The sequence below is a fragment of the Pundamilia nyererei genome, unplaced genomic scaffold (assembly GCF_000239375.1).
Source record: "Pundamilia nyererei isolate P.nyererei 1_Seehausen unplaced genomic scaffold, PunNye1.0 scaffold00037, whole genome shotgun sequence".
NCBI classification, from domain to species: Eukaryota; Metazoa; Chordata; class Actinopteri; order Cichliformes; family Cichlidae; genus Pundamilia; species Pundamilia nyererei.
The window spans coordinates 186,762-198,800 of NW_005187438.1; the positions used below are offsets into that span (position 1 = coordinate 186,762).

Below are 12,039 nucleotides of genomic sequence, written 5' to 3' on the forward strand. Positions count from 1 at the left end.
CCCCACACTAGAACAGTTTTCTTTTAAACATATGAAAAATAGATATTCTATTATACATTTTATATATTTCAGCAGCTTGGAAATAAGAAACAAAAACTTAAAAAGATGATGAGCCAGAAACCTGTTTGTACTGTGAATGGAGTTGTGTGTTGGAGAAAAACAAAGTGTCACGATCATGTCACGGCAGATCGAGTGAGGCGTTGACTGCTGGCTGTGTGGAAGACCGGTGTGCAAACCAACTCGAGGAACAGGCAGCGGCGGCGTGAGGGCAGAGGACAGAGAGGTGAGGCGACGGGTGGCTGAACCTGCAGTCACCCTCTCTCTCGCTTTTAAAAACAGCCTCTCTGGCCTTTCCCCAAAAACCGCAGCCTCTGCTTCCCTCGTCTGCAGGCCTTTTGAGGAAATAAGTGATCCTGTTTTTTGAAAAAGGAAAACTCTGCTGGAAATTAAACTTCACCTGCTTTGTGACTGCAAGAGAGAGGGAAGAAAAAAAAAAAGTAAACCAGTGTTACTGAAATTTGAAGATGTAAGCTTAAACTCTTAGATTAGAAACTATTTCATTACCTCTGCAAAAAAAGTTACAGAAAAGCAGCAAATCTTATAAAAGCTGAAAGCAGAGAATGACGCAGTTAAAATCTAATACAACTCTTTTTTAAAATTAAGAGTCAAACATTTTCAGTTTTAAGAATCAAATGGGGAGAACTGCTGCTTTTCTACACTTTTGCACTCTACACTCACTTTTGACTGACTTTAACTATGTTAACTTAACATCTGAAATCAGCTTCTTTTGCACAGAGCAAAAGAAAAATGTTAAAGTGGATCAAACTGAGGTTCTCATGCTGTAAAGCCAGATTTTCTGCAGAGTATTCCTTCATCAGTAATGAGAGAAGAGGGGGGGGAAAGAACAGGAGCGGAGAGAGGGGGAAGCAACAATCTAATAAGGGGCTTTGGGGGGTAATTTTGGTACAGTTGCCATTGACATTTGAGTAGATTTACAAGTGCATCATTATCCTCATCATCATCTGCATCTGCTGACGTTTAGATTATCATATTGTAGGAACTAGAGCCTGAACGACGCTGGATCTTTTGGTTTGGATGCTTTTTTTTTTTATTATTATTATTAAAAATTCTGTATATTGGTGTATATACACACACACACACTAATCAGCCACAATATTAGAACCACCTGCCTGAAGATCAAACAGCTTTGACACCACTGCATTGTACTGCAAAGAGAACTATGATCATGATTTTAGGATAAGTTATAACACCAAAGCTAAAGTGATGTGATGCGTGTCTCCTACCAGTGAGTGGCAGTAATGGACCTAGAGGCTGCTGCACACAACGAAGCACGAAAAGCCAGCGGTGACTTAACGGCTGTCAACGTAAACGAAAATGAGATTTGACACAAACTCCGCCAGGTGAAACTAACAAACTGTGCCACAACTGTTGAGTAATTCCCAGTGAATATAAGAGTGCACCGTGCCTTGAAACGACCAGAAACCTCCAAAGAGTAAACGAAAATGAGGTGCAGAGCAAACTTCGCCAAGTGAAACTGAAACAAAACAAACTGTGTTACAACTGTTATGAACAGTGATATAATACTGAATAGTTCCCAGTGAATATCAGTGTGTACAGTGGCTTGAAATAACCATCATTGGAACGAAAAATAAATAAAAGATCAGCTTTAACGTTGTGGCTGATCGGTGGAAATACAAACCTGGAGCATTTCAGATTGTTCTCATTATTTATCATGGTTAAAATTACTTTTGGAGGCAGATCGCCAATTGCCTGACCACGTTTCAAAGCTGTGATTCCTACTCTGCTACATGTGCTGCTGACAGTGCTGAGTGAATGTAAACCATGAGTCCAGTGTTTCTCATGCAGACATGGGCAAAAAACTTCCACAAATTTAAACGCTCTTATTTTCAAAGCCCACTCCCTTCCCACCTCATGTTTCCCTACTGGCTGGCTCACTGTTGTGGTGGTCCTTGCCTCTCCAGCCTTTCCCCCTGTGGTAGATTTGGACAGCTGCTGGCACTGGTCAGCAGCTGTCCAAACCGAGTGATGAGAGACTCACCGGAGAGGCAGCTGAATATATTGCACTGTTATTTATCACAGAGACCACAGCAATTGAAAACTGCAGAGGAGCACCTTATAAAACAGTAATATTTTTTTTTACTCATTTCAGAATGTGACCACCACAAACAGAAACGAAATCTGCAGGAAACACTGGAGTCTGAGTTGCTTGGACGCCTGAATGACCTCAAACTTTGTTTCTTGTGTTACGTTCGTAGAAAAATATCGGACAAGACACGTGCCAATTGGGCACCAGCTGATATCGGTCGGGCTCTAGTTGGAACAGTATGACAAATGTAGGAAAATCTAAACACATTTCACTGGCAAAAAAAGAAAAATAAGAAACCAATGAACACGGGGAAAACATTTTTTTAAGATTACTAGTAATTTTGAGGGGGCGTTTTTTGTTGTTGCTCCAAACTTGTTTTGGGCTGCTCATCAGCAACAGCCTCTGAAGTCCAGAGCTCCCTCTACAATACAGAAAGTCAAACCCTTTTGTTTTCTAGAGTTCCAATGAGCCCCCTCCCCTTATTGTTTATTCCTTGGTAATATAGTCTCCTGCTTTAGACGGAGAGATAGGGGAGGGGTGCTTATGAGCTATACGTTAGGGAGGGCCACCAGCTCACCGTCCACCTCGAACTCCTCTGCGCCATCGGGGGAGAAGAGGTATGTTGGGGGTTTCCAGGGGGATTCCTCCAAACAGGAGGGATACAGCTTCCCCACCGCACAGCGGAAGTCCTTGCCTAGATCCCAGAGCACACGTTCCGACACGGGCTGCCGCAGGAACCAACGGTCGAGCTCCACGTCATACTGATAGATGGCATACTTGGCACGCTCGTTCATGTGGGTTTCACGCATGAAAATGCAGAGCGAGTTGAGCAGCACCACGGCCCGCACGCACGGGTCGGAGTAGCGCTTGGCAGGGATATTCGCCGCCAGACGCCACTCATTCTTCTTGACATCATAAATCTCCACAGTAACTGAGGAGCCGTCAATGGTGCTCGTTGGCAGACGGATGCCGGAGTTGCTGACAACGTGGAGCCCGCCGATGTAGAAGATGAGGTCGCCGAAGGCGGCTGCAGATGCAAAACAGCGGCTCGTCTTGCGCATGGCCATCTCCATCCAGGTGTCGGCTCGTGGCAGGTAGCAGTACATCAAATCGTGGGTCATGACGTATATGCAGTTATGCGCCACCACCGAGGTGCTCCAGTTCCAGGCGAAGGGTAGGGGGCTCATCATGGTCCACTCGTCCTTCTCGCAGTCGTAGCGCTCCACTGTGCGTTTATTCAGCTCTCCTCCGACATTATCCCCTCCGATTGCATAGATGAAGCCGTCGCAGTAGACCAGCGTGGGTTTGATTCGAGCACACAGCATGGGGGTTTTGGGCACCCAGGAGTTTTGCTGGGCATCAAACCAGAAGAAACTATCGACTGAGCGGAACACCGCCTGTAACTTGCCACTCTTGCCATGGTTGGAGATTGAGTTTTTGAGAGGGATCTGCCCACCAGCGATGAACACGTCATTATCAGGAGTCACAAGCGTGCCCACCTTCTGCAGGTCTCCCGGGGGATTGCACAGCTTGTACACCTTCTCCGCCTGTGGGCTGTAACACACTACTGTAGTAGGCACGTTCGAGGAAAATACATAACCGTCACTGTGGGTTTCTGACATGGCCTCCATGAATATCAGCATCTCCTCCTTAGTCATGCCTAACCGTGGCTTGAAGAACTTGGGCATGGATTTGTAGAGGCCCTGAACCACCACAGACTTGTCGTTAGGCGGCAGACCCTGGAACCAGGCGCGCTGGGTCACCTCAGACAGTGCATCTATGCGAATCTGACTCAGAACCGAGGACAGGTGCTGTGACCGTGCCTCCATATTATACTCCAACCACAGCATAGCAGCCTCGCGCACAGTCTCCTCTTTTTCGACGTTGAGGTTGTCACTGCTCAGGATGTCTATGAGCAGCTCGTGGGACAGCTGGAGGAAGGTCTCCTGTCGGTACACTTTGGGGAACTTGTGCTCCACCATGCGCTTGGCGCTCTGCTTCAGCTCACTACAGCTGTAGAGGTCACCGATGCTCAGCATGCGGACGCAATTCTCAGCGTTGATCTTCTTCACCAGGTAGTCTCTGCACTGCAGCAAGACATCCTCAACCTAAATAGGAGAATAAAGGATGTGTCTTTAGTTTTAGTCTTCTTCATATTCTTATCTTTAAAGATACAAAATAAGGATAGAATTTATCGAGGCCACTACCAGAGCACTACTTTCAGTGGCGGATTGATACAAATTCAGATCAACAACAGAGCTCTTTGGCACAGAGAAATAGCACAGGTTGTTCCTTTTCTTTGTCCTTCACTGCACTGACCTGCAGGAAGCAGGCGGTCTCGTAGAGTGGCTCTACTGTGCTGTCGCTGATGGCCAGGTTGCCCGTATAGGCGTACGTGATGATGATCTGCAGGGTGGCCGCGTCCACGTTCCTCAAGTGGACGTGGGTTTGCGTGCTCTCGCTGAGGCCGCTCATGAACATTGCCCTGCGAGTGAAAGACCAGAACAACAGTGAGACGACAGTCAACGCAGCAGCCGATGTAAGAGGAAGTGAAACAGCGAGATCGCATGTCAACTGAGGTTCACTGGTGTTCATGAAGATATGAAATTTTAATCATATGCATCACCCAATTTAAAAAATAAATAATATGAACAGAAAACATTTTCCACACCATCTTAATCATAACTCAGAGCAAGATAACAGATACAATGAGCTCTGATGGAGAGGAGCCTGCTTTATCCAGTTTGTACTTTCCTCTCTTTCTACAGGTAACTCTGGCATTATAGCTGCCAGTTATCTAACATACTAATATGACACCCGTTTACTGACTTCTTAATATCTGTATAAAATTTCCGAACTAAGTTCAGCATTTCCCACACAAAGGCTTCACTTTAAAGTGAGTTTGTCACCTCATTTTAACATTTCTGTTCAAATTATGTCTGACTGAAACACAGGACTGACAATTCTTTATCCATCTGTCAGGTTCTAATCGTGAGTCATTAATATGAAAACAATTATTAATCCAAAACTGATCCTGTTTAACGGGGCAAACATCCTGAGACAAAAATCGGTGAAACAAACCATTTCTTACACCAGTAACGGCACATGCATGCTGGGTAACAGTAACTAACAACTGGTTGTGTTATGTCATGCATCTTTATATTATAAAATTATATGAAGACCAACTTATCCAAAAGTCACATTAAAGATACCGTGACCTACAAGAACACCAATGATAGAATTTCAGGTCAGCTGAGTTTCCTCCAACTTCATCACCTTGGGCTGCCTCTGCTCTGGAGCATCACTCCAACCTACTTCATGTATTTTTACATGAAGTCACCAAGGCTGAAGAGCAGACCAGCTTAAGTTATTTTCACCAAGTACCTTTGACAAAACAGCTCCAACTCTTTGTATTGGAGTTCACAATCTGTGGTAAACACTGCAGCATCACAGATTTACCTGGAACAGATGTTACTGCTGTCTTGTTGAACACTAATAAGCTTGTTTCACTAATACCAGATGACAAAAGGCAACAAGCAACACCCAGAACCTGGCTGGTAGTCTCCAACCCCCACATTGCATCAGCAGCCTCGGTGGGATGCCCACGCTGCCATGTTGTCATTCATCAGCAGCTGGCGCGAATCAGAGCCTCTTTACTGCATCAGTTCATTCAGATTTACAAATCTGAGAAACAGTTAGTGGCTTGAGATGGTAATTTACATTTATTTGGATTCTGTGCTAGATACAGAGTGTTCAGAGGCACCGTGTATTACTGCACAACTACTATTTTGGGGAGGCCGAAAGCACTAACACTTCATTTCCTTATGCCCACTTAAAATCCAGAGAATCCCCTGCTCTAAAAAACATCCGGAAGATAATTCGCAGTCACTGGTTGGAGGATTTGAAGCCCTTTGTGCTTGAATATATCAGCTTTTTGACATTGTGGTGAGCACTGTTGAATGTTGTTCAAGGGTGATAAACAGCTGACTACAACATGCTGCTCTAATTTTTATTTTTCAAAGCAATCACTGTATGAAAAAGAAAGAACTGCTCTGCCCACCTGAACACTGGCTTTTGGGGGCTGTGTGTCTGTGTGCTGATCACAACAGCGACCAAACCTGCCAGCCTGTATTACGCAATCCTGCAGGCATACCCCTGCACACCCCCACCTCCCTTGTTTCCCCACTTTTTGCTCTCCATCTTTCACCAGGACCTACGTGACCAGACTTTCTCCCTATAAACACAAGCGCTCTGCACAGACGCCCTCCATTCCTTGAAGAGAGGCATGCGTGGAGAGAAAGAGGAGGAATAGGCTCCACTTTAAAGAGAAAGTGCTGCGACACCTCTACACCCCGAAGGGGAAACATTTCCCATGTTCGCACCAGATAACGACTGCATGGGAAACGGTTGTGAGAGGTCTGAATTGATGGGAGGGTTTTCTTGGAGTGCATGCAATGAGACAGGAAGGAGGTAGATTGTGTGTTCAAATGCTGCAGGAGCTCCCATCATGCACAGAATCTTATTCACTACACTGCACACTCTTTATCATGCAATGTGGTGTGGACAAATGAGGCCTCGGGGGGCTTTGATTGATATGTTTGCTTCATATTTTCCCCCCCATGCATAAATATTTCAGTGCCCATACCACAAAGCAGGTTCAAAACCAGCATCTACCTACCTTATCACTGAACTTAGCTTAACATCAACAATCAGACAAAAGCTCAATTTCTATTTCTGCACCGAATCCATGTAGAGTTATTGATGCAACTTCTGTAAATGGCCAACACTCCTCTAAAAATTCACCACTCAAACCCTGGTTCACGGTGGAGTTTCTCTTTAAATTCATTCTCTTCCAGTTGATTTGAAAAATGACAAGAGAAGAAGAAAAAGCAGGAAATGATTTATCAAATCAAACAATTTTGATCACTACAGGCACTACGTGTGATAACAGCCATGTATGTGCCAGTAATAATTCTCAGTTACTGCAATTCCTAGTAGCGATAGGAAATCTGGACAACGTGATAAACATGCACATAACACTGCCACTGCAGGTTAAACACATAATGAGGGCGTATCCAAAACCACCTAGCAAGTTTTGTTTGTCCAACATCCAAGTAGAATCCATGGCTAAAGACATCCACATACTTGCTGGATACGCCGCGACAATCATCACTGCTTGCAGCTTTATTTTAATCAGTTCTTACTTCTGCAGGTTTGTCACCGTGTGAGAAATTGAAGACATGCATCTCCTAATGTTTGAGTTAGCTGAGCAGGTGGTTTGATTTATGGGGTCTTGCAAACTTTAACCTTCCAATGTTTGACTTTAAATACAGTCATGAGCACTACTACTGTCAACTCTAGAAATTGTCTAGATTGTCTCCATCTCTGCTGACAGCTACATCATCTTTACTGGTTCATCAGCATCAACTCTCTGCCTCCATCTGTGTCTGTCCCGGGCTACATGTTGGCTCCTTCCCTTTTAGCTCGGCCGTGGTACATAGTGCAGACCAGAGCAGTTCAGTCCCTTAGTTTGGACTCAAGCAGACCATCTTTTACACCTGTCTTCCTGGTGAAGGCTTTAATCAGAAACTGCTGCCCAAAAAACAAAAAACGTTTTTGTTGATAAAACAGACTACTTCTGTCGAACAGGCGGACACTAAAATGCATTTTACAGTCAATACTCACCTATTTTTAAAATGCATGCTGTCTAGTCCTGATGACAGCATGCATTTTAATAAGACGGCGTCTCAAAAACATGGCTTCCTTCATATTTTTAATACCACCACGATGAGCCTCTTCATTGTAATTACCACACTTTCGTTAATCAGAATCATCTTTTTTTTTGGCCAAGTTCGTTCACACAAACAAGGAATTTGACTTCCTTCAGCTTGTGCTTGCTCGACAAACATTTTTCCTGGTTATTTATGTCAAACCCTCAACTGGTGTAGAGGACATTCCAGCACTCAAGTAACCCCATCCACTTGTTTTGTATAGAGCAGGTAACACTTGCTCTACTACAAGATGCATTATTCATTAAAACTGAGGGAGGTGAGCACCCACAGACCTCACCAGGCTACATAAAGACAGCATGCATACATCTCCTCGCATTTAGAGTCACAAGCAGCCCGAGGCTGTTAAAAGCAGACGTGCACAACGCGAGTTATTCCATCCCCGTGAGGCGCACTCACCTGAAATAGGAGCTACACGTGGCCAGGACCATCTTGTGACACGGGAACTCCGTGTCCTCCACCAGCAGCACAACGTCAGTCAGTAACTTCTGTTCATAGAAGAACTTGAGCTGCTCCAGCAGGGAGACAGCGTAGTCCGTGTTGACCGGCCTTCGCTCACTGAGATCCGACATGGTCGCATCCCATGAATCCCGCCCCAGTTTTGAAAAGTAACGCAGCCGGCAGAACCGGACTCCAGCCAACCAGGAGAAAAAGTTACAATCTTAAAGATTCAAGAGGATAAATGGGGAAGGGGGAGTGGGCAGGGGCCAACTCTTTAATGACTCCCCAAGCCCAAGTGGAGGCGTACAACACCTATGTCGAAAAATATCTGTTGCTCCTTCTGCTAGAGATGTGCCAAAAGCTGAGCATCACCACGAGGCGTCCAGAGGAAGGGGGTCCGGGTTGAGGAACGGGCTGTTTCCCCCTTGTGGGCTTCCTATTTGTTGTCTGAGGTCATGCAGTGAGGCACTGGGGAGTGGAGGTAGAGAGAGAGCGAGCTGCTACATCAGTGCTTGTCTGTAAAAAAAGAAAAAAGGAAGCGTGAGTCTCACATGCAGAGAAACCGGCAGTAGAGGAAAAATAAGAAATCTACAAACTCTTTACATTCCTCAGATTTTCTTTAGGTTGTCTGAGCATTGAACACCCTGAAAAATTGCATTTCCTGTCAGAGTCTTAGCACTCACTTCACCCTCTCGTCCAGAAACTGCACTGGCAGCTGGTCAGCGAGTACAGCCGTTTTCCCACATGCACTGCAGCCTTGAATTCTGAGGAGCTCTTCAGTGAGAGCACAAATAACGCTGACATTAGTTGGTCTTTAACCTGCGCAGTCTGTGTGATCTCACACTAAAGAGTATTATCAGTTGAAGCACACCATTTCCTGCTGGGTGGGAAAGGTTAACACTGGAAAATATCCCCACCCGATTCGCTACCCAAGAAACATATACGTTTCAAAATCTGTAATGGTTTTTTTATTTTTTGTGCAAAGGCACCGTTTCCCACACTAAATTCTGTTGTATGAAGTGATTTGGTGACATGACATGATGATGGTGAAGATGGTAAATAATTACACCCCAAAATTCACAAAAATATGCAATCACTGCTTAGTGACTTAGACGATGAAACAACAAGAGATGCATGGATCTAATATTTGTATTGAATATTGGACTGACTCAAAAGATTGGGCTGGATAGAAATGTTATATTACAAAACTAGAGAGAGTGCAATTGAACAGAGTCTGATATTAGCTTACAAAAAGATTCCCAGTCACTCAATTTAATTTAACACTGGTATGGAATTGCTACTCAACATCGACAAATGCCCAAAGCCAAGCACCTGTATCGCACTGGAACTGGTAAGAGTAGGAAAAAGCCAGAAAACAGCCTGGCTAGAAACTACCCAAAACCCTTCTAAGAAACAAGACAGCATTTGAATTACATGGATTCACAGTTTTTTTTTTGTAAAATTATTATTGAAAGGCTACAATGTGTCCATTTTTAATGGACACATTGTAGCAGTCACAAAAGACATGTTTTGTTGTTTGCTGGTGTACAGCATGGCAGCATGGCTTCTCCATTGGTGCAAGGGGTTACCACAGGCTCCTAACTTTTATGTAGCAGAGTTTTTACACCAAACGCCCTGTCCTAACACAATCCTAAAGTAAACCACCTTCACAGGAAACCCAAGTTTAACTCTGATGTTATCTGGATAAGATCAACTGGTTTACGGTACAGACCTCAGGGGTCACCGAATAGTTAGGTGAGTGCGTTAAAGTCTTCACCAGTCACCAGATCCTAACTCTACCTAATACCTTAAAAGAGATTCTGGATTTTAAAGCACTCTCAATAATCACCAAACCATTTTGCCTGATCTGATCTCATTTCACCTTTGTTCACAACTGTCAATTAAACAAAAAAATGAGTGAAAATCCTCAGGAAATAACAATGTTTAAAAAAAATAAAAAAAATAAAAAAGTTCTATATGCAGTTACATCACCAGTAGCAGTGCCAAGAAGCAAGGAAGATGGGTCACCACATTTTGCCAGAAAAAAAAGCCTTACTAAACCACACTGAAGCAGGGGTTTTCCAGCTCCAATTAGTCACCTGTCTTGAACCTCAACCTCACCCAGGTCTATGAAAATCTACCTTGGAGTATAAGCCGCAAAGGTGATGTTATTAAGAAAAGAAAAGAAAAAAACCCCCGCTAATAATCTTTACCTAACATATGTTACATCAGTCTGCAGGCTAACGGATTCGGGGTTATGCATCGGTGCAATTTACTAGCACGTTCCACACACCGCGGAAAAACACTCTGCTGATGCAGAATCTAAGATCATCTATCTATCTATATTAACAGCTGTCAACTGTCAAGATTGATACAACTCCATCCACATTTATGCGTCTACAGGGTTTCTTCCACTTAATGCGGGCCCAATCTGCACGCAACACCTTGGAAAACGTGCTTTTTACGCAGCCAGCCAGCCACCGAGGACGCAGTCAGCCTCACAGCCTGCTAACAGGTTATCCTGCAGATAAACACTGAGATATTATTTTTTTTTCAGTCCGGTCAAACATTTTTCGGACCACACTGAAACTGGACTGCTAGCTTCGTTAGCACGTTCCACCACGTCCAAAACAAACCCCGGTGCTGTCTAAAACATGGAGCCGTTAGCCAGATGTTGAAGTTGGCAAACACCACGGGGCTATGTTTCTTACGTGTACCTCCACAGAGGTGGTCCCCAATTTGTTGATTACGATAGCTAGACATCTAGCCTCTATGTAACGTTATATCACTGGCTCAAGTAGTCACCCGCGGCAAGTTAGCAACTATAGCTTCCCCATTAGCTTCGTAGTTCCGGTGTACCTTACCAGTTAGCTAGCGAGAAGGATGAGCCGGCAGTTATAGTTAGAAAATCACGGATATAATATCATCAACTCAGCAAAGAAGCTGCTATGAAAAAAGGGCGTTATAGCAGTAGCTAACGAGAGTGGTCATGTTGCTAACACGCACACAAACTGCTAGGCTAGCTGCTAAAAGAGCTAAATAAGCTGAGCCACTTCTCGCGCAGAACGCCTAAAAAACAACAAAAAATTAGCTTACTGTAAACCTTAGCAGGATCCACACTCTAAACCGTCACGGGATTTCTTCCCATCAACAGAAGGCGTGCAGTGATCTCCCCGTGCCGAGCTGAGTAGCTGTGTGGAAGGTCCGAGCAGCGGACAACCTTTTAACGCATCATAAGCGCCTCCAAGACAAGAGGCCAACAGAGGATACTGCGCCTGCGCCGGAATCAAGCGAGCCGCGTCCTCTGGTGAAGAGACAAACAGCGACCCCTGCAGGACTGAGACAGACACTGCACCTGAGAAAAACAATTATGGACATTTATTTTAGAACCACCGACAAGAGCAAAGTCCCCTGCATTCTTATTTATTAAAAACATTTATTTATTAACACTTAACAATAAAACCCTAGTATTTTATTGATATTTACAATAATAGATAATATAATTTTCATTAATCTTACGGATCTAAATATATAGGCAAATAATTATATGTGACATTAGAATTAAGCTTTTAATCAAAGATTTGGCTCTACAAAGAAACAATCAAATAAGCAAATAAATACACAGAATCAAAAACAAAAAGACGTTTTTAAAGGATATCATATTAACCATATTTATTCGTG

General features: G+C 44.0%; 1 protein-coding gene across 2 annotated transcripts; it reads right to left on the reverse strand.

The window, feature by feature from the left end:
- Positions 1-1,153: 1,153 nt before the first annotated feature.
- Positions 1,154-11,764, reverse strand: kbtbd2 (kelch repeat and BTB (POZ) domain containing 2). Of its 2 annotated transcripts, none has more exons than XM_005730404.1 (4): positions 11,455-11,764; positions 8,317-8,874; positions 4,448-4,613; positions 1,154-4,236 (listed from the first exon to the last, which is right to left on the reverse strand). In XM_005730404.1, exons 2-4 carry the CDS (start codon positions 8,487-8,489, stop codon positions 2,677-2,679), a joined length of 1,899 nt encoding a protein of 632 aa, XP_005730461.1. In that variant the 5' UTR covers positions 8,490-8,874; positions 11,455-11,764; the 3' UTR covers positions 1,154-2,676. The 2 variants fall into 2 exon arrangements, with proteins under 2 accessions (XP_005730461.1, XP_005730462.1); XM_005730405.1 differs by lacking the exon at positions 11,455-11,764 and adding an exon at positions 9,042-9,093.
- Positions 11,765-12,039: the final 275 nt, after the last annotated feature.